At 49.2% G+C, this 21004-nt stretch overlaps 9 protein-coding genes across 10 annotated transcripts; 4 read left to right on the top strand and 5 right to left on the bottom strand.

Annotated features, from left to right (window-relative positions):
* Window position 1: 1 nt before the first annotated feature.
* Window positions 2-2053, top strand: PPTG_17941 (hypothetical protein; the record flags this gene model as incomplete). Its single annotated transcript, XM_008915908.1, has 5 exons — window positions 2-141; window positions 217-605; window positions 676-854; window positions 922-1029; window positions 1100-2053. 5 exons carry the CDS (start codon window positions 2-4, stop codon window positions 2051-2053), a joined length of 1770 nt encoding a protein of 589 aa, XP_008914156.1.
* Window positions 2054-2515: 462 nt separating this feature from the next.
* PPTG_24247 (hypothetical protein) lies at window positions 2516-7459 on the top strand (the record flags this gene model as incomplete). Its single annotated transcript, XM_008915907.1, has 5 exons — window positions 2516-2742; window positions 2807-3201; window positions 6097-6275; window positions 6339-6440; window positions 6512-7459. The coding sequence occupies 5 exons, from the start codon at window positions 2516-2518 to the stop codon at window positions 7457-7459; spliced, it is 1851 nt and encodes a 616-aa protein (XP_008914155.1).
* On the bottom strand, window positions 7326-9109 carry PPTG_17938 (hypothetical protein). The gene has a single exon (XM_008915906.1). It carries the CDS (start codon window positions 9023-9025, stop codon window positions 7535-7537), a length of 1491 nt encoding a protein of 496 aa, XP_008914154.1. The 5' UTR covers window positions 9026-9109; the 3' UTR covers window positions 7326-7534.
* Window positions 9110-10074: 965 nt separating this feature from the next.
* Window positions 10075-11505, bottom strand: PPTG_17937 (hypothetical protein). The gene is made up of 2 exons (XM_008915905.1): window positions 11274-11505; window positions 10075-11211 (listed from the first exon to the last, which is right to left on the bottom strand). Exons 1-2 carry the CDS (start codon window positions 11452-11454, stop codon window positions 10142-10144), a joined length of 1251 nt encoding a protein of 416 aa, XP_008914153.1. The 5' UTR covers window positions 11455-11505; the 3' UTR covers window positions 10075-10141.
* A 57-nt stretch (window positions 11506-11562) lies between these two features.
* On the top strand, window positions 11563-13221 carry PPTG_17936 (the record flags this gene model as incomplete). Of its 2 annotated transcripts, XM_008915904.1 has the most annotated exons (9): window positions 11582-11700; window positions 11785-11997; window positions 12068-12188; window positions 12258-12369; window positions 12425-12538; window positions 12609-12672; window positions 12731-12939; window positions 13002-13053; window positions 13114-13218. In XM_008915904.1, coding segments are annotated over 9 exons (1070 nt in total), but the record flags the coding sequence as incomplete, so codon positions are not given. The 2 variants fall into 2 exon arrangements, with proteins under 2 accessions (XP_008914151.1, XP_008914152.1); XM_008915903.1 differs by having other exon boundaries at window positions 11563-11997; window positions 13114-13221.
* On the bottom strand, window positions 13203-15623 carry PPTG_17935 (hypothetical protein; the record flags this gene model as incomplete). The annotated part of the gene is made up of 2 exons (XM_008915902.1): window positions 13203-15482; window positions 15549-15623. The coding sequence occupies 2 exons, from the start codon at window positions 15621-15623 to the stop codon at window positions 13203-13205; spliced, it is 2355 nt and encodes a 784-aa protein (XP_008914150.1).
* A 26-nt stretch (window positions 15624-15649) lies between these two features.
* PPTG_17934 (hypothetical protein) lies at window positions 15650-17137 on the bottom strand (the record flags this gene model as incomplete). The annotated part of the gene is made up of 2 exons (XM_008915901.1): window positions 15650-16855; window positions 16918-17137. 2 exons carry the CDS (start codon window positions 17135-17137, stop codon window positions 15780-15782), a joined length of 1296 nt encoding a protein of 431 aa, XP_008914149.1. The 3' UTR covers window positions 15650-15779.
* Window positions 17138-17815: 678 nt separating this feature from the next.
* PPTG_17933 (hypothetical protein) lies at window positions 17816-18545 on the top strand. The gene is made up of 2 exons (XM_008915900.1): window positions 17816-17936; window positions 17999-18545. The coding sequence occupies exons 1-2, from the start codon at window positions 17882-17884 to the stop codon at window positions 18475-18477; spliced, it is 534 nt and encodes a 177-aa protein (XP_008914148.1). The 5' UTR covers window positions 17816-17881; the 3' UTR covers window positions 18478-18545.
* PPTG_17932 (hypothetical protein) lies at window positions 18468-20931 on the bottom strand (the record flags this gene model as incomplete). Its single annotated transcript, XM_008915899.1, has 3 exons — window positions 18468-19258; window positions 19314-19492; window positions 19555-20931. The coding sequence occupies 3 exons, from the start codon at window positions 20929-20931 to the stop codon at window positions 18562-18564; spliced, it is 2253 nt and encodes a 750-aa protein (XP_008914147.1). The 3' UTR covers window positions 18468-18561.
* Between the last annotated feature and the right edge of the window lie 73 nt (window positions 20932-21004).

The raw sequence follows: 21004 nt of genomic DNA, 5'->3' as shown, positions 1-21004 counted from the left end.
TATGCGGCTCGCCCTGCTGTCTGCGGCCTGCTTGGCCTCTATTTGCGTGGCTCAAGACGCGCTGTTCCACGAGAGCGTAGGTCTGCAATGCTCTAAAAGCACTGACTGCGGCTACGTGCCTGCTTTGTCGTGCATCTCCGGGTTCGTATCATCTACCAGTTATCCAATGAAAAATGTATCATCGCTTATCTTTTTGTGCTTTTTGTTCCATTGCAGCAAATGCGAGTACTGCCGACCTGACGCTGATGACTGCAGTGCTGATGGATCCAAGCGTTGCCAAGTGATGGAGACTCGGGACGAAGATACGGGCGAAATGCAGACTCAGTACGCGCTAAACTCCGTCGGAGAGACCGTGCCTATCGCCTACTGCACCGAAAAGAACCTGTTCGACCCCTTCACGTGGAAGGACGTAGTGGCCACTATCATCGCTCTGGTGAGCACAGCACTTGGCTCTGGATGTGGTGTAGGTGGCGGCGGTCTGTTGGTGCCCATGTACATTTTCTTCTACGGACTGAGCCCCAAACACGCCATTCCGCTGTCCAAGGCCACCATCTTTGGCAACGCGGTATCGGCCTACTTTTTCAACTTTAACCGGAAGCATCCGAGTAAGTTGATTAGTGAATTTCTATTGAGCTGAAACACAAATGACTAAAAGTTTGTTCCTGGATTGTACAGCAAATGCCAAGTTACCGCTCATCAACTACCAGGTTGCAGGTATTATGGAGCCCACGACGCTGATTGGCGCCATCTTTGGCGTCATGATGAATCACATGTTCCCGGACTGGTTGATTCTGGTGCTTCTGGTCTCGTTGCTATCGTACATCACGTACAAAACTGTCCTCAAAGGAAACACGGTAAGGCAAGCACAGTAACTTTCTACCCCTGTTAGACCATTTACTAACACGCATACATTTGCTACAGATTCGAGAGAAAGAATCGAAGTACCAGCGCGCAGTCGTCAAGTCGGTGCTCAAGGGCGGCCCTGATGGTGGAATTAGGAAGCTTGGTCGCCAGTGGTCCATTTATCGAGTACGTATTCTATACATTGTTTATACACCCTGTTTGTCTGTACACTCACTGCCTTTCATGCTTATAACAGCGTTTTGATGTGGAGATTGCCGCCCATCGGTGGCTGGCGAAGACGCGTCGCAACAAAAAGTTACGAGAAATTAGAGCTCAAGATGAAGCAGACTTTGCGTCCTTGCCACCTCTTCGTGAGCACCAGCCATCAAGTTCAGACCCACTACTAGGTGGCCTCGACAAGCGCGATTTCGGAACTTTCGTATCGGACGATGATCAGCAGCTGGAGAGACGTAAAGCCATCGAGAAGCGCGAGATGAAGGTGTTCCCGCTTAAGTACATCACCCCATTGGTGCTCTCCTGGCTTGTGGTGCTGGTGCAGTCGATGCTTCGAGGCGGTCACGGTGCTCCTAGTATAATCGGAATCACCTGCAACTCGGCGGACTACTGGATGTTGACGCTGCTTCCGCTGTTGATCCTGGTTGCGATCACACTTTGGGTAGGACACCAATTGCGACTTCAAAACCGACTCAAAGTGCTCTGTGACTACCCATTTATCCAAGGTGACGTCCACTGGATTAAACGCCGTGTCCTCATCTTCCCAACGTTGTGTACTATGGCTGGTGTGGCTGCTGGTTTGTTGGGTATCGGAGGTGGCATGGTGAAGGGCCCGATCATGCTGGAAATGGGGATTCTACCGCCTGTGCAGTCGGCTACTGCCAATTTCATGATTCTCTTCACGTCGTCCTCCACTACGCTGCAATTCGCTATCAACGGACAGTTCCCGGGCCAGTTACAGTACGACTACATGGCGTGGTTCGCACTTATGGGCTGCATCGGTGGCTTCTGCGGCCAGAAAGTGGTGGCGTATTTGGTCAAAAAGTACAGACGCGAGTCGATTATGGTCTATCTGCTGGCAGTGACGATTGGTCTGTCAGCTTTGGCCATGGGTATCATCGGCCTGAAGTCCACCGTTCGAGACATTGAGAAGGGCGTGCACCTCGGCTTCAATGGCATTTGCGACAGTGAATGAGGTAGAGACCAACTTTCTTCACAGTGAATGAACGCGTCGCTACTAGATAGATACTTTGGCGTCGCTTTCAACCCGGTTTTTCACATGGAGGAGTCGAGAGTAATGGTTGGCATTTGAATATCGCGACTTCCCCTTAGAATACGGGAGGGAAGTATTCGTGGTGTTGCAATGGTCTGTAAACCTCTACAAACTTGTAAATGAGCCAGTCCTGTCGATTCAAAATGCTCATACACACTTACGACATTCTTTGTCGACAGACCAGTCTGGTGCTGGGCTCGTCGTCGTAAAATACGACTCGTACTTCCCTCGCTATCGTGACGTGGTGGGTATCGTGGACCAATCCTGCCTGTTAGGCATGACGTCGATACATTTAGGTTTCCGATTGGCCTCGAGCTTCGGCACTGTAGCCATGTATTGCATTACGGTATGCGTTACAGTACCCGTTAGAGTATCGTTGGGTAAATGGTTCTTATCCTCACAGCTGTATTTGCTCTATTGAGACTTCAACACGACTTCCAGGCGAGTATGAGAACGTTGCTGCTTGTGGTGGTGGCGCTGCAAGTCGCAATTACAAGTGCGACCACAGCGCTAACTGACCCAGCACTCGCACCGTTCTACGACACCGTCGGACTGGCCTGCAACAAGCGCGCAGACTGTGGCTACGTCCCAGCACTGGCCTGCATCGAAGGGTGAGGAAGCAGTCGCATAATTCGATATATTCATTGACTGAATAGCCTCTTGCTGATGTTGCAGCAAGTGCGAGTACTGCCGACCGACTGCTCATGACTGTAATGGACACCCTAAAGACGTTGGCTACGTCTGCCAAGTTATTGAGGTGCTGAACGAAGCTACGGGCGAGAAGGAGGCACAGCAAGGACTGACATCCACTGGAGACACAGTTGACGCTGCTTACTGCGTGGAGAAGAACCTATTCGGGCCGTTCACATACAAGGATCTACTCACAACGCTGGTCGCGTTTACGTGCACGGCATTGGGCGCTGGCGGCGGCGTTGGTGGTGGAGGACTACTTGTGCCGATGTACATCCTCGGAGGGTTGAACCCAAAGCATGCTATACCGCTATCAAAGGTGACGATTTTTGGCAGTGCAGTGGCGATGTATGCCGTCCATTTCCGGCGCAAGCATCCATGTGAGGATTGATTGTTACTGTGATTCTCTGTGTTGCGAAAACTAAGCGCTATTTCTTTTTTATTTATTTCTGTTTGTGGTGCAGTGAACAGGAATCGTCCTCTCATTGACTTTGGCTTGGTGGGGCTTATGGAGCCCACGACGCTTATCGGCACGGTATTTGGTGTTATGCTCAACCACATTTTCCCGAATTGGTTGATTCTCGTGCTGCTGGTGACGTTGCTCTCGTTCATCACATACAAGACAATTCTCAAGGGGAATACGGTGCGTGTTTTTATTCTGTTCTTTACCACATTGCTAGTCCTAAGCTGTTATTTAACGCTTTAGATTCAAGACAAGGAAGACAATTTGAAACTAGCACTAATCAAATCCACGCTCAAAGGTGGTCCCAATGGTGGCGGACGCGGCAGGAAATGGTCGATCTATCGGGTACGCTTCTAGATTCCTAGTTCAAAATCAATCGACGATAATATTGATTTGCTGTCGTGTTTAATATTTAGCGCTTTGACGTGGAGGTTGCTGCTCGTCGATGGCTTAACAAAACTCGGCGACGGCGTAGAGTTCGTCTTATTCGAGAGGAAGACGAAGCAGACTTCCTGACACTACCCCCTCTTAATGATCGCAAGCCTACCAGTTCTGATCCACTCCTTCAAGACCAGAACAAACGTCAATTCGGGACCTTCTCCTCAGATGATGGCAAACAAGCACAGAGATGCAGTGCTATTGAGCGTCGTGAGGCACGCGTCTTCCCGTTCGAGTACCTTTGGCCGCTTGCATTATCCTGGCTGCTTATTCTCGTACAGTCGATACTTCGTGGCGGCCACGGAGCTCCTAGTGCTATCGGAATCAAGTGTAACTCGTCGATCTATTGGCTTCTCACGCTGTTACCGCTAGCAGTTCCAATCTCGGTGTCACTATGGATGGGTTATCGACTTCGTTTACTTAATCGCATAAAGGTACAAGGGAATTATCCTTTTGTCGAAGGAGATATTCACTGGATCAAGCGCCGCGTGCTGATGTTCCCGGCTGTATGCACCACTGCGGGTGTAGCTGCTGGTTTGCTTGGTATCGGCGGTGGAATGGTCAAAGGTCCCATTATGCTGGAGGCTGGTGTGCTTCCAGCTGTGCAGTCGGCCACAGCCAGTTTCATGATCCTCTTCACAGCATCGTCCACGACGCTGCAGTTCGCTATCAACGGTCAATTCCCGGGTGAATTGCAGTTCGACTACATGGCGTGGTTTGCGTTTGTTGGGTTTGTTGGTGGGTTCTGCGGGTTGAAATGTGTCGGATACTTTGTGAAGAAGTACAAACGCGAATCGATCATGGTGTATCTGCTAGCAGCGACGATTGGTTTGTCAGCTGTGGCCATGGGTGCAATTGGACTAAGATCGACACTGGCAGACATTGAAAACGGGGTACATCTCGGCTTCAATGGCATTTGTGACAATAATTGAAACGATAAAAAAGGTTTTCTGATCGTTGTCAGTCATCTCACTTTTGAGAAGGATCTGTTGGGATTCCTGAACTTGTGAGTATGACGACTAGTATTAAACTGCAAGTTGTCGAGCAACCATGGCCACCCAATTATGGGGAGATCAGCAATAGGCGACATTGTCGAGGTGGGATGAATGCATGCCCACCCGTCAGGATCTTCCTTTTGCCTTGACCTGACGAGTTGTTACATGGCCGCTTTATTTCTTTTGAGTCAGATGTTGAAACTGATGTTGCATGGCGCTTATGCTGTGGGTAGGAAATTCTTTGTTGAGTACCGTAAAGTTGCAAATGCAAGCATAAACGACTGTTGGGATAATATACTTATTGCAATAATTGGTCAAAATATCATATTATTGATCAGCCATGTATTGCAATGCATATTAAAAAATTGAAATAGCATTTCAAATTTTATTATCCAAACTCCTGTCTCTTCCTACTTGATCACGAATTTGATACATGACGCTCTAAGAAAAACAGTACATGGACGGCATTGTGGAGGGCAAATGTTTCTGAATGACCTACAACTCATACGAATGCTCATTCCATGGCCGGTTTATCGTAAAGTGACAGTGTCACAACGTGATCCCACCGCATCCTCCCTAGTGCGTCAGTTCTGATGTTGGTATCATCCGTCTCACTTCCAGTTTTTCCCACCGATGCTTAAGATCCACCACGTCAAGATGTGATCCTCTTCACATTGGCTACCACCGCTATTACTACTGACGCTGTTGGCTGCTGCGAGTGCGATGCCGAGGCTAACTGGGCCTCAGGATGCACCATTCTCCAACATTGTCGGACTGTCGTGTACCGAACGATCAGATTGTGGCTACGTCCCAGCTCTCGCCTGTATCGGAGGGTAAGGAAGACAATACTCTGTTTTTGCCAACATACTCTAACTGTGCGATATCATGGTATTGATACAGCAAGTGCGAGTACTGCCGACCAACCGCTCATGACTGTAATGACCAGCCTGGAGACGCTGGATACGTTTGTCACGTAGTGAAGGTATTTGACGAGGCTACAGGGGCGACGGAGACGCAGCAAGGTCTGACATCCACCGGTGATATCGTCGAAGCTGCGTATTGTGTGGAGAAGAATCTGTTCACACCGTTCACATACAATGATCTACTCACGACGCTGATCGCATTTTCATGCACGGCGTTGGGCGCTGGCGGTGGTATCGGTGGTGGAGGTCTACTTGTACCCATGTACATATTCGCTGGTCTGAACCCGAAACATGCTATCCCGCTGTCAAAAGTGACAATTTTTGGCTGTGCAGTCGCGATGTATGCCGTCCATTTCCGGCGCAAGCATCCATGTGAGGATTGATTGTTACTGTGAGTCTCTGTGTTGCGAAAACTAAGCGCTATTTCTTTTTTATTTATTTCTGTTTGTGGTGCAGTGAACAGGAATCGCCCTCTCATTGACTTTGGCTTGGTGGGACTCATGGAACCCACGACGCTTATGGGCACGGTATTTGGTGTGATGCTCAACCATATTTTCCCGAATTGGTTGATTCTCGTGTTGTTGGTGACGCTGCTCTCGTTCATCACTTATAAGACTTTTTTGAAGGGCAAAAAGGTGCGTCAAATGTATTTTACACTTCTACTCTGTCTTGAACTAACAGCTGAATGCCACTTCCAGATTCAAGAGAAGGAGTCGAAGTCCAAGTTGGCACTCATCAAAAACACACTGACAGGCGGTCCCAATGGTGGTGGCCGGGGTCGTCGATGGTCAATCTATCAGGTACACTCGGATATATTGGTCTGTCATATTGCTCAGTTTTTAAACTTTTTGTTTGCTTGTTCGATTTGCAGCGGTTCGACGTGGAGATAGCTGCTCGTCGGTGGCTCGAGAAGACTCGTCGTAGTCGTAAAACGCGTCTGATTCGCGAAGAAGACGAGAAAGATTTCCAATCTCTACCACCAATTATTGAAAGAAAGCCGACCAGCTCCGACCCTCTCCTCGGTGACAATCGTCGATTCGGCACATTCCCGTCCGATGACGATGAAAAGACTCAGCGACGTGGAACTGTTGAACGTCGCGATGCCCGAGTGCTGCCTTTCGAGTTCGTCTGGCCACTGGTGGTTTCCTGGCTTATCATTCTGGTTCAGGCATTTCTTCGTGGTGGTCATGGCGCTCCTAGTGCTATCGGTGTGACTTGCAATTCCTCGGCATACTGGGCTATTACGCTGCTGCCCCTCACAGTTCTCGCTGGAATATCACTGTACATCGGGTATCGTCTTCGGTTGATGAATCGCTTTAAAGTTCTTAGCAATTATCCGTTCGTTGACGGCGATATGCATTGGGTCAAGCGCCGCGTGCTGATGTTCCCAGCTGTATGCACCACTGCGGGTGTAGCTGCTGGTTTGCTTGGTATCGGCGGTGGGATGGTCAAAGGTCCCCTTATGCTGGAGGCTGGTGTGCTTCCAGCTGTGCAGACGGCCACAGCCAGTTTCATGATCCTCTTCACAGCATCGTCCACGACGCTGCAGTTCGCTATCAACGGTCAATTCCCGGGTGAATTGCAGTTCGACTACATGGCGTGGTTTGCGTTTGTTGGGTTTGTTGGTGGGTTCTGCGGGTTGAAATGTGTCGGATACTTTGTGAAGAAGTACAAACGCGAATCGATCATGGTGTACATGTTAGCGACGACGATCGGGTTGTCGGCGTTAGCCATGGGGTTTATCGGACTTAGATCGACGCTAGCAGATATCGAAAGTGGGGTACATCTCGGCTTTCACGGCATTTGTGACAATGAGTAAGGGCGACGTACATGTAAGGTATTGACCTAATACATGTCTATTACTTGTAGTTGCTAGCACGTCCACTGTAGAGATCTACGCTTCGATCTCACCAGCGGGGTGTTCTTCAATAGCCTCCAACAATCGATGTTGTTGGAATCCTCGACTGCGAACGCTGATGAGTTTGCGTGACCTACCAGGTCGCACCGAGGATGAAGATCGAGGTGCTGACATCACTTTATGTCTCTCGTCAGATCCCGGAGGTAATTCATTGTTCGCTTCGTCGTGAACAGAAAACATCGACTCGTACGCGTGCTCCTCTTCATCACTTGCCAGTAGATCATGGTTTTTCTCGCTAGACTTGACCGCATACCAGGATTCTTCTTCCTGTTCGGACGTGTAGCTGTTATTGGAGTTCGGTGCAGTATCGCGTGCAGATCGGAGAACTGCGAACCCGTCTGAGCTCAGTCCGTGCGATTCCACGCGACGTTGCATGTCTTCAACCGGCTCCCGTCCGTCCAGGAACCACATCATTCCGGTTTGTCGTTGCTCACGCTGCATTTCAGCTCGAATCCGCATTTCTTGTACCCGGTCCATGTCTTCTGCAGGGTTGGTATAGTTGATAGGCGAACTGATAGCTAAGAGACTGCTGCGTCTCTCGTCGTCGAATTCGCTGGCCACAGTCTCTGCGATCGAGACGCGGCCTTGAACTCGGGTCCCTTGGTTTGACCACTGGCACGAGAAGGCATTAACATTGCTGGTATCGCTTGATATTCCTTCGTAGCTCTTGTACACGGGTTCAGGATCGGAGGCGAATTCCGGAAGATAACTCGTCAATAAAACCAGTACATGAGCTTGACGGTGACGACGAGCCAACGCGACAGCAGCGTCTAGAGATCGCCCAGTAGCTACCTGACGATCAAGTAACACTCGGACGCACTCGTAGTGGCCGTTGATTGTTGCTACCGAGAGTAGTGAATATCCGTCGAATTTATACTGAGCCCAATTGTGAGGGTAATGATCCAACAGATAGGCCAAAATATGGTGACGACCGTGCTCTGCAGCCACGAAAATGGGCATTGGTAGTTTGGAACTGGCGTGGTCCATTGCAGCCTCTGACAGGAGCCGAGTTGATGTCACGGAGGTCGGTGAGCTAGTCGAATCCGTCGAAGATCTCGATGATACCGAAGTCATGGGAACTCGACGTTGTTGTAGTCGATGGAAGGCTTTCCAGTGGCCATGACGGATCACGAGGCAGTACATGGCTCGACTGAAATGGGCGAGGACTTGAGGCTCTTCGAAGAACGCGTCTAGCAGAAGACTCAGCACTTCGTCGTCACCACATCGACAGGCCAATAGAAGCGCGTTGAGTTGGCACGGACACGAATCCCGACGCCGGTATCGACGTCGAGAATGGGTCTCATCTTCCATCCAAACGGGAGACGCGCCTTCATCCAGCAACGCTGCCACTTGTCGAGCTTTACCTAAGGTCACCGCCTTACGCAGTCGCAGTTGGAGGCCACGATAACCTTCTTCGCCACTGTCTTTACGGAAGAGTTTACGCATGAACTTTGACACTTTCGTCATGATTCAGGACGTGAATATAGTGGAGCTTTGCCACTGCGAGTGAGAAAGAAGAAATGAGAGTCCCAGGCTGCAAAAGCAGATGCGCTCTTGACCATTGGAAAATGCCATCAGCTGGCGAATGAGGCATTTCGTCGCACGCCTGCTCTATACTAGCGACTCCTGTTCATGGTGTCTCCAGAGTCCCCACAACCTGCCGCTCCAGCCGCCGTTACATTCCCTTCTCCACCATAGCATGTTGAAGTGGTCATACTCTCTTCCGTCTAGGTCATCGCGATTGATTTCCCGACGTGAAGTTGTTTATTATCGGTAATGTTGAGAGTACGGAGGGTAACTGTAGTACAGTTTCAATCTGTACAGGTTTTTGTTTGTAGCAAGGCTTGCCATTACATGTATCCAGGTGCAAATAGTAACACTACTGTAGTATTTAGCATGTAGAATGTCAACGATGGCCGATATTCATCCACCTGAGAAAAGAGAAGTAGAACCGCCTACGTTGTCATCTGAATTTGTAGACCCCAACTGCGTTCCTCAAGTTTTCTTCTTCTGACAAGTTGCAAAAAGTTAGTGATCATTCGCATTTGCGCCAGTTAGCTCTCGTGTCCACCCTGATGCACAGAGGCGTGGATTGTGGCTCCTAATGAACGTGTACGCGTGTTTGTCAACTGGTATAGCTAAATTGGTTCTTGGTCAGATTTTCTATCCCCTTACTGCCAACGCTTCAGTACAATACTCACAAAGTTTATCACAAAGGTTACTGTAGGTCGGCGAACAATCCTACCAGACGTATATCGCCACACCTTCGTGCAAGTTCTCAGAAGTGACCATTCAGGACGACCGTAATGTGACAAAAGTATTGAAACGTAGGAAGTTCCTACTAGGAACGTGTACAATCTCCATCTTAGGGTATTTAACTTAGGGAACATCTACTCAATCCCGAAATTAGATTTGGGATACCAGTCCAGCGTGGCAGAGAGTAATATGACGGTATTCGGTTCAAAATGGACATACACACTAGCGTCTCACAGCAGCAGGCACCGCAGAACGAGTCACTGGTAGTCAAGGATAAGTTCGGATACATTTTTTTAAAGTGATACAGCAATTAGATACGCGAACGAATTAATAACCGTCGCGTGACGGCTCCTTATTCTCTGCCAGTTCTGCACTTGGCTCTGCCTCTTTGAGCTGTTGTTGCAGTGAACGAGCTTCGAGTTCGCCCAGAAGGATACGCCGAATAAGGTGGTTACTCTCCAGTGAAGCCGAGATAGTCGCTGCCACGGCTGCAGCCGCACAACCCGCTTCAAGCACGCCACGAACGGGACTCGCACCTGGCTGCAGCCACGGAATACGTCGAAATGCTACATTGCCCATGCTCACAAGCACGTAAGAAGTAAGAATTAATCCGATCGGCCGTCGACGCGACGGTGACTCGATGAAAATCGCAAGCGAAGGGAGCGCGCCGCCCAAAAAGAACTGCAGTTTCCGGTGCGTTATCGAACGATCGCCGAACTTCCCCATGTGGCAAGACAAGACCCAGCCCACGTACACAAACGTTGTAAAATATGCTGTTGATCGCAATAGTTTGGCGACGAAGCGCCGAAGTCGCGTGGACATTGGTCTGGAGCGCACTTTGGCGAGTCTTTGGGCGAACAACCACGCCGAGAAGTGCACGGGGAAGTATAATCTGAAGGCTTCAGAGGTCACGCGCGGCAGGAAGTCACTGCGTGCGAACTGGTTGCAGCTCATTCCTTTGTGGCGCATGGAACACGGATTCGGATTAAGGCCGAGGCGATACTGGTCCTGCAGTTCCGAGGCCATGGGCTGTGTCAACAGTACGTACTTGAGGATGAGGCGCATGTGCGATCGCTGGTAGCTCTCTGGATGGAAGAAACCAGAGTAGTAGATCCATCCGACTGCCGTCATGAACATCAGCAGCTCCAGCGGCTTGAACACGTGCAGCTCAGGGTGTTTCTCTATCAGATCGCGGACGAGTTGGCTGGCGGCATTAGTCGATAGCAACGATATAAGCGCTGGACGAGCTTTGGGCGATAGACACGCGGTTCCTAGCCCCGAAGCCACTGCAGACGCCAGTACAGCCCCCGGTATCCGAGGAGGTTTGGGCGAAGTCGTGACGGTATTAACACTATTGGATCGTACGGAGGCGGAGCGCTGCAGATATCGGAAGACACCTACACAAGTGCAGAGTAATGGTTAGAGTTAACAATTTAACAATTGGAGAGAGCTCACGAACCGATGAAAATGGCAATTGCTGCGGCGTTGCGAGATGGTTTGGCGAGTGTTAATTGAGTCAAGGCTCGGCGCCGCAGTAACGTCACCAGCACCTTGCGGTTGTGCATCAAGTTGGCTAGTACAGTGGCTGTAATGAGGGCAGCTGAAGCCCCACGAGCAGCATGGTGAGCTGGTGAGACCATTACGCTGCCAGTTGACGTGCACAACGTGTAGACAACAAAGCCAATTTGAACTCGTCAGATTTGAAACAATGGCTGCTAAACTAGAATTTGTTCTAGTTTAAAAAAACACGTTTGATTTGGATACATGTAATGCCGTCCGTCCCGGATATGCTGCGCGAATATGAGTCGCTGCTGGTGCACAAGCACCGCTTCGCTCTCAGCGACGTCGTCACCTGCTTGCAGACCATTGTTGATGACCTCCAGAATGTGCAGCACACGCTCGCTGTGGCTTCTGTATCCGCGGATAGCAATTCTGATGATGTATTGACTCGCATTTCCGGTCGTTTGAAGCGTCTCGTGGCGCTGGTACCATCATTCCTGGGCGAGCAGGAGCTGACAATGCTGCTAGATGCATTGCAAGAGTTTGGTCGACTTTGCAGCGATCCAGAGACACACCCGAAGCTTTATCAGTCGATCGATTTGCTATCCGGTCACTCTAAAGCTTTAGCGACCGCAGTGGCTCGAGATACGACAGTGGTCTCGCTCCTTACCAAGAAACGAGACGTAGGTGATGAATATTGCTCATGTTAACTATCTAGCGGATGCGTTAATGGAATTTCGGTGACTACTGCAGCATTTGGCAAAGTTTTTGAATGAGGCGGTGCAAGTGTTGCAGAACTCGCATTCAAGACGAGTTGAGCAGTACCAGGACGCTATCGAGCAATTCACTGGCGACTTCAAGTTGGCTCTACAAGGTAGTACAACGATAATTTTATTAGTTGGGGCTAGAAAAAAAAGTTTAATTGTTGCGATTTTGGCTGTAGGCGAACACTTGCAGCGTGTGAAGCAACTGCACTTTGATATTGAGACGATCGAGACGTCCATGTCGACGATGCTATTGCCGCATTTTGAAATCTGCAGAACCATCACTACTGCGTACGATGTGGATGATCTCAGGAGAATCCATGTTTTTACTTACCAACTTTTATAGAAATGCGCAGGTGCAGACAATGGGGTCCGCATTTTCAAAGGCTCAATGCAGTGGCATTGATACCTTCGTACGTACCGCCGCCAAACTAAAAAGTGGAGACGCGTCGTTCCGCAGGTAAAAATGTATCCAGCTTTGATACCAACAGCAGGCGAATTTCTAACGATTGAACGCTCATTTATTGTAGTGTACTTCAAGACGCAACCAAGTTTTTGGCTCAACTCTCTCTGTTCGAGCAAGCTGCTAGCAAGGTGCGTAACACCGATGTGCAGTGAAGGGATTAAACGCTAACGTGCAAATATTGTGCAGGATGCGTTTTTGGTTTGCTCCAGTGCCTTGAAGCTGCAATTCCGCGAATCACTTGACCAAGAATTGTTTCTCGCATACGTCGAAGATTGGGTCTCAAAACGCGAGACGCTTCAGCTAACCGAATCCAGTAGTGAGTACCAAGCGGCAACGAGGCGAGTGCAGGAGTTGAAAGAAGCCATCGGACGAGTGCACAAACTCACGCAAAGCAGGTAAGAAACTGGATCTCTGCGACCTAAGATTTTTATGCTAAATGGTTCTACAATTGACCCAGTCAAGAGAAATTGGCGTTGGATGACCCTGCACGGGAATCCTTAGCGCAAGAGGTAAGACGAGTAGTGATGTACACTTGTCGGAGATGATATTGATCGATGGTACTTTATTAGGTGGCTCGCATTTTCCATGACGAAGGAGGAATACTAACTCAGGTTGATTTGCCGGCGTGCGTTTAATAGTTTGATTACTGTTTTCTATGCTACTGTGATGAACCTGGTTCGGTTGTTTGTTTTCTTCTCTCGTTTGTCGCTGAAGACGCTCTGCATTCGGCTAGAGGATCTTTATTTGCATTGGTGTCCTCCATAAGAGTTGCGATGGCCAAGGCGACGCAATCACTAGTAGCCTGAAACTGCGCGAGCCATCGATTACTGTAACTCAAACACAATTTGGCAAGTCGCTGGGCGTTTGAAGAGGAGACATTTGCTGTTTCAAATTCGCGTATATGCAGTTGTTCGACAGCCAAGTTATTGTAGCACACAGCTGCAAGACAGAGTTTCTGTGCCGAGCCACCGCCAACTCCTTCCGACGTCTCTTCTAGCTTGTTTTCCTCGATCATTTCCAGAATACTGGCCATGTATCTCATCGCTTCCGTGTGTTTGTTCTGGAACGAGAGCAGATTTGCAATGTGCAGTCGGCACTTGGCCAGATGCGACCAGCTACTTTGTCTGCTGTGGATCTCGTGAGCTTTCATGATGTACTGAAGTCCCGCATGCGGTTTACGGCGCTTGTAGTAATAGTGCGCATAGGTATCGTACAGGTACGCCAAGAGCTCCATCCTCATTGTACTATCCACCAAAATGGAGTTGTCAATGAGATGTTCAGCCTGCTTCATCAGTTGCAGTCCGGCTGGAAATTTCTGGTAATCTATGCAGCGACTAGCAAATGCATTGCAAGTGACAACGAGTTGTTTCCAGAGTTTCGTCTCCAGTTCGTCCACTCCACGAGCTCGAACCAAGGCGATTAACAGCGACTCGAGCGTTGTAATACACTGCGTGAACTTCTTCTTGGCTTCCAATTGTCGAACTTCTTCACACAACCGATGGTCACACACAGACACTGAAGTGGTTATCGATCCAGCGATTGAATGTTGAGGGCGTAGCTGGGAAAATCCGTCCGCTAGAGCACACCAGATAGCCTTTACAGCACCCGTGCCAGCAAACCAGATTGGCCGAGGAACTTTCGGCATATTGATGATTACTTTGCCATCTTCTCGAAGCTGAGATGGCTCCCACGAGTAGTTTACAGTTGACGAATATTGTTGCTGTTTTGTAGGTTTGAGAGTAGAATTCTTGCCAATTGCTGGGAGCGAACATGAAGTCTTTAAAGATCCTTCTCGACTATGTGCTCTCCTTGCCTTCCGTACACTTTGAAATCGCTGCTTCCCGTTAACGCCTCGAGAGTTTTGGTTGTCACTCTGCTCCATTCCAGAGCTGTTGGCGTTAGATTTCTCTAGCGCTTTGGCTTTCACGGATGTTGCATAGATCGTCAGAATCTGCCGGGCTAATTCGTTTTCCCATTCGTTGTCGTTGTCAGGTGCTTTAGAGGGAGGTTGTAGAAGTTCCAGGTCGCATCGGATATCCTCTGGAGACACTTTGGAGGTCTTAACATCTTGTGACTGATCTTCTGATGCTTTCGATTGCTCTTCGCCTTCCTCACCTCTCTGTTCGAAAGACTGGCTATCATCGCTACCGTCATTTACTTCTTCATTGATTTTATCGGTAGTAGTGCTCTGGTCCACATTCGCATGACGTTGTCGTAGCTTTTCCACGAAGCTGGTTCTTCCGTCTGTCGATGGCTGTTTTACTTGACCAAGAAGCGCCTTCGATCGATCAAGAATCGCTAAGGTCTTTAAGTCCACTTTGTGACGCACCTCCGCGAAGGCTGCATCGACGGGATCAGTGAATTCTGAATAGTCATCGTCGACATGCTCCACGTAAGCCCGAGATCGAGATTTACTGTGTCGATGTCGCCGTCGGCGTCTTGTATGTGGATTTCTTCGTGAGGTTACCTCTTTATTGTAAGGTGGTGAATGTAATAAGGAGGCGTTTGGTTCTTGGCTTGAGGATGTCCGCTCTTGTTGATCTTCTTCGTGACCTCCATTACTGTCATGTTGGACTGACGATGGACTGCTACAATAACCACTCTCGACTTCTTGACGGCTTAGAATGAGCGGCTTTTTTCTTGAGTGCTCAATAATTTCAACTTTGTTAGAGTCTTTGACGGTCTGGGCCCTTGCTCCGTGTGCCGTACTGTGGACATGAGGATAATCCAAACCGCTTTCGGCAAGTGAGTGGTGGACGAGGTTATGCAAGTTTTGCTCGAGTCGGGAAGTAGACGATGATTTTTCGTTCTTTCTAGGTTTGCTAGAGCCCGGACTTGCTGCAGTAAGCACCCCTGAGCGTTGAATAGTCTCCAAAATCTGCTGGATAATGACTTCTCGCTGCTGTTCGAGGAACGACGCTTGTTCTTCTCTCATTTTCTAGATATCCACAGGAGTACCCTGTCAGCAAATTACGACAAGAGATGAAGTTACAGCTATAAGCACCTGAATAATTTTCGTCACTTCCTCCATCGACAATGAGGCTCCATTTGAATTCGTATCGAGGCTTGCATCACTCATCGTTCCACTATGCAAGCAAAATTGAAATGGCCACTTCGTACTTGATTAACACGGGGAGCGATAAAAATACAACTGGAAAATGCATAGCGATCAACAAATTTACTACTTATATCTTGATCAGCATTGTTAAATGCTGCAGTACCCTGTATAGTGGATCTAATTGGTTGGCTTTGCGGTAGGAACCTCGTCACCGGCCGGTTCCGCCTTCGATTGGTTCAGCGCTTCTTGATATGCACGCGCCTCAACATCTCCCAGCAACATGCGTCGGAATAAATGATTGTCCTTCAGAAAGCCTGGAATTATCACGGACACTGCTGCTGCGACGCAGCCAGCCTCGAGTAAACCACGAACCGAGCTGACCCCAGGTTGCAACAAAGGCACCTTTCGCGTAGCAACATTTCCGGCACTCACAAGCGCGTATGATACGAGGATCAACCCGATTGAACGCCGACGTCCAGGAGATTCAGCAAATATCGCGAGAGAAGGCATCGCTCCACTCAAGAAAAACTGGAGCTTACGGGAAAACAGAGAACGATCGCCGACTTTACCTAGGAGGCAGCACATCGCCCACCCCAGATAAACGTACCCGATAGAGTATGCAGATGAGCGTGCCAACTTACTTAGGAACCCTTTGAATTGGGTCACTGCTGGTTTGGAGCGCACTTTTTGGTGACGTTGGGCCAGGATCCACGTTGTCAAGTGCACTGGGGTATACAACCGTAAAGCCATCATCACTACACGGAGTAGAAAGTCGCTTCTGGCGTATTGGCCACAGCTCAGTCCCATGTGTCGAATGTGACACGGATTCGGATTAAGTCCCCTTTGATACATTTCTTGGAGCTCATTCGCAACATCTTGCTTTAGCACCACATTCCGAAGAATCTGTTTCATGTGCGAGCGCTCGTAGCTCTCTGGATAGAAAAACCCCGCCGAGAAAATCCAACCACCACCCGCCATGAACACGAACAATTCCAGTGGCTTGAGGAAGCTGAGATCCGGGTGTGTTGTTAAGAAATCGTTGAAAAGATTGCTGGCAGCATTGGTAGATAGGAGTGACAGCACCGCTGGACGGCTTGAAGGTGCCATCCATAAAGTGCATATCGCTGCTGCCACTGCAGCAGCAGGTACAACCCCAGTGGGCAACGCCACATTTCGAGTATGGGCAGGTTCCTTTTCGTCAGATTTGCTCTTGACTCGACTCGAGACTGAGCGCTGGAGATAGCGGAATATACCTGCAATCGCGAATGTCAGTAGAATAAAACTTACGATTGGAGTGAGTTGAAACATTACGAACCGATAAAGAACGCGAGTGCAAAGCCATTCCGCGACGGTGTTGCAAATTTGAATCGTGGCGATAGACGGAGCCGCAACAGCGCGAGAATCGCCGTTCGGTTGCTCGTTAAATTCGCAAGAGCAGTCAGAGCCACTAACGCGGCCGAGACGCCTCGGATCGCATGGGGAGTGGGTGAACTAGCGGACAGAAATGCCTGAAGGTGTTGAGTCGAGTCAAACATGGCGTTTCACGTCAGCGAGAGTTATTTGGGGAATGAGCGTACATGTATCCAGCTCTTTGTCTTGACGAATGCTCGTCGCAGATTGCGGAGTTTAACTCATGGACGTGAACATGCAAATCCTTAAGGTGGGCAGTCGCGTTGATGGAGCTCGAGCCAAGCAACGCGGCGGCATGCGTCTGCACTGTCGCTTTTTTAATTGGCTATCATGATCTCAACTATATCCTCCGGTAACGTTAGACCAGATGATCTACGCACAGGTGAACGGCTAGTAACATTGGTATCCTCTGGCCAAAGGGTTTCCAAACAGTGAATGTTAAGGCATCTACACACTCAGAAGTTGCCTTGGTGAGTCATAGAGGGGAAAGCGACAAAAACATCGCCGTCGTCTTCTACGCAAACGCAATGGTGACCACGCGACACGGCGTTATGGGGACTGCGGTGCTGCAAAATGCTCCAGTCGATTGTGTATCCATCTTGAAACGGTTTCAAAAACATGCAGTCTTGTCAACGGAAACATTACAGTAGCTTACCTGTCTTGGGAGTGGTTCGCCATAAACAAATTATGCAAGTCTATCAAGTCTAGTCAACCATCTTTAAGCATCCCCTAACTTCAATTAAATCAGATTCCAGAGGGTCATTCAATATCTCATTTCTCAACGTTCTATTAAATCCGTTGCGTCTCTGCAAACTGCGAATTAATCTTGGCCGGCACAAGTCAATCTCCCTCGTCTTGATCAAGTCGCCATGGCCTCAACCTCGATGGAGCAGGAAATCGTCGCCATCGAGGAAGAATTAGCCAGTAAGTCGCTGTCAAATTTCTGTTCTCTTGCATCCTCTCTAATTTCTGCTCATTCTCTTCAGACTTCGCTGCTGGTAGCGTCACGTGCATCTCGCCGACGCTGGAAAAAGTTCTGTTGGAAATGCGCCAAACGGGCGTACCGTGCTACGCCTGGGCGCATCTGAAGGTGCTGTTATTGGCCAAATTGCAGCTGCAACTCGACACGATGGACGGTGACGCTGCCAGCAAAGGCCGTCGTGCCAGTGTCACCCAGTTGCTTCAGACCTTCGAGAGTCCGCCCTTCACACTGCAGCGCCTCACGGAGATCATCCTAGAGCCTCACCGCAGCTACCGTAGTCTCCCTAAACTGCTCAATGCACTGGAGAAGCTGCTGGCTGTGAGCTCCACTATCCAAGTGGTGGATCCTCGCACAGCCCAAGCCATCATGCAGCAATTCCAGAACCCGGGACCACTCGAGATCGACTCGCCCATTGCTCGGCCAGTAGTGGACGGTGACGTAGTCACGCGAGCACCTTGGAGCGGCACCGAAGCTGCTGCTTAAAGAGCGTAGAACGCCTTTATATTTCTTCTTTCTTATCTAAACATAAACTTTGCTTGTACGTTTAAAACAAATCTTAAAAAGAAATTAATTTGTACTTGGATAACTCACAGCCAGCATAACCCAAGTGGCGACTGTGTGTTCTGCATACGGGAAGCACCGCACTGCAAGAGCGAATTGTGCTGAGCGAGCATGGAGAGTCAAGATGTCGTTGACGAGCGGGTTAGACGTCATAACAGTGAGAGCTTCGTCCGGAGACTCGACTGTGAACATGGAAGGCACACCTTGAAATGTATGACCTTCCTGGACGAAATTTGTGACACTTTGTTGGAAGAAATTGTTGTCGACTTGAGTCACGCCATACAGGCGCTCCAGTTCGTATGAATTGAGTGCTGGCAGCAAATAAAAGCTCAATTCTTCGCTCCAGCGCGTCACGAGACCTTCCGCCCTTCGACGAGAAGAAATCGCTCGCTTCAAAATTGCTGTCCATTCTTGCTCGAGTGTGCAGGCTGAAGTCACATCGGGTGGTAGTAATGCGGTCGATGGTTGTCCAAACGGAAGATCTGCGATGAGATTCTCATCCATTCTCTTCCAACAAGTCTCGTCGTCGAAGTCGAAGGAAGATTCAGCAAGTTTCCACGTTCGCGGCTGTAGGTTAGCGAAAAATCGACGATGATTGAACACACAATCAATAGCGCAATAACCACGTCGTCTAGGCGCTTGGGGGTCGTTCACGGCGAACTTCTCGCCTGTTACGGCCTCCCACAGAAGCACATCAGTAGAACTAGGAGGGTTTGTCAGTCTTGCTCGGTTCAATAAGGTAGTATTGCTTATCGTACCTGCTACCACGCGTGAGAACCCAAACATGGCCAATCTCCGCTGAACGAGCGTTTCTTCGGTCTTCATAGCTGCGCTGAGATCCCCGAGCGAAGCGAGATGCACTTTTACTTGCAGATATCGTGCCGATGCAGACGTAAGCGTCGAGACCGCAGCCCAACAACAGCGACGCAAGTAAAATCTGACAACACATTAATTCCAAAACCATTCAAGAGCAGCATCTTAAATAAATACAAAACTTACAGCGTGGTCTTGAGCATCGCCTTTTCGAACAGATAGTACCGTGGCAATGGATCGCCAGGTTTCATCACTTCCACCTCCAACAAGTGAATTTGACTCATATGGCAGCAAACCAACGAAGCGAGCGGCTTCACTTGGGCTTCTTACAGCCATAGGAGCACGTAGCGGTGTTACAAATTTGCAAATCATGCGATATCGACCTTCTTCGTCCTCAGCAAACATCTTAACAAGACGTTGTCGTGATCCAATCTGTGCTAATAACTGCGAATATTCATCCTCTCCATTCGAATGCTTTGAAGATTGTCTTTTATCCTGGCGAGTTTCGCTTCGGTACTCATCCCACCACTGCTTGGCGTACTTGTAGAAGGAGTGATTGCTCGCATTCCGCTGGATTGACTCCTTATTTAGGAATGTCCGAGCCTCGTGAGCGATACTTGTAGTCCGCTTACAATTCAGCAGATCAGCGCGAATATCTAAACTCCCCACAGGTTCTTTCATCCGGCCAGTAAGTTGAATGGGAAAGTGTACAAGTTGGAGCGTAGAACACAATACTCGTCTCCAATCAAGTCGATGAACTGCCAACAACTCGCAAGAGAGTTCACGCCACTGAGCACTACCGTTGCTATCTCTACTCAGTAGCTTCTTGGTGACTTTAACCAACGTTAACTGGACAGGTTCCTCTACCAGACATAGAGCTTCCCAGGGTGACAGCACGTCGACAGCGTAACTGGCCCCACCTCGAGTTCTAGCAGTTCGAGTTCTCTTCTTCTCCACGCGAAAGCGAAAATGTTCATCAAACGGCGGATCAACACAACATCGAATGTCTCGCGAGGCTTGACGTTGCCTTTGAAACGAAACATTTACGCGAAAAAATGTCAATACGCTTCCAACGGGACACCTTTTTTCATCCAGACCGACGTCTTCCTGGTCAGCGCTCTTGTTATCCTGTTCGAGTTCCACTAGTTGATCGACAAACGCCTTCCCGCCAGATAAGCGCAAGTACAGGAACACCTCTCGTTCGTTCTCTAATTCTACAATATCGTCATTGGTATCTTCGTGGTTGGTCGATTTTTCAGGTGGAGTCAACTCCATCGACCGAACTGTAGCCAAAAGCTGTTGCACGACTTCACTCTCTAAGACATCATGGATCAATTGATCTTCTCTTGAACGAGAAGCGTCTTCATCGACAGGATCTTTTTCACTGTTAGGCTGTTTATCGTCATCCGTTGATGTCACTTTGATCTTCGAGTTGACCAAATCTCGGATCTGTTCATAGATGCCTTGTTCGTGCAGCTTGGCATCGATCGCAGCTCTTAAAGACCGGATCTTGTCGTTGTTCGCCTCCTTTAATGGCTGTGTATCGGTTATCCGCTCGTCCATATTCGTGAGTCGTCGAAGATAGATCTTTGCAATGACCTCTCGCTTGAGCGGTTGTCAAATTAGGCGCCCTTCT

The sequence above is a fragment of the Phytophthora parasitica genome, assembly GCF_000247585.1.
Source record: "Phytophthora parasitica INRA-310 unplaced genomic scaffold supercont2.77, whole genome shotgun sequence".
Taxonomy (NCBI): Eukaryota; Oomycota; class Peronosporomycetes; order Peronosporales; family Peronosporaceae; genus Phytophthora; species Phytophthora nicotianae.
Note: the sequence above shows the minus strand (reverse complement) of the source record. Positions and strands in the feature narration are given on the sequence as shown.

Coding starts and splice junctions, on each gene's coding strand:
- PPTG_17938 (XM_008915906.1), bottom strand. CDS start 9,025: ATGACGAAAGTGTCAAAGTTCATGCGTAAACTCTTCCGTAAAGACAGT.
- PPTG_17937 (XM_008915905.1), bottom strand. CDS start 11,454: ATGGTCTCACCAGCTCACCATGCTGCTCGTGGGGCTTCAGCTGCCCTC. Junction 11,212..11,273: donor AGCAATTGCCATTTTCATCG/GTTCGTGAGCTC, acceptor GCACTTGTGTAG/GTGTCTTCCGATATCTGCAG.
- PPTG_17933 (XM_008915900.1), top strand. CDS start 17,882: ATGGCCTCAACCTCGATGGAGCAGGAAATCGTCGCCATCGAGGAAGAA. Junction 17,937..17,998: donor CATCGAGGAAGAATTAGCCA/GTAAGTCGCTGT, acceptor CATTCTCTTCAG/ACTTCGCTGCTGGTAGCGTC.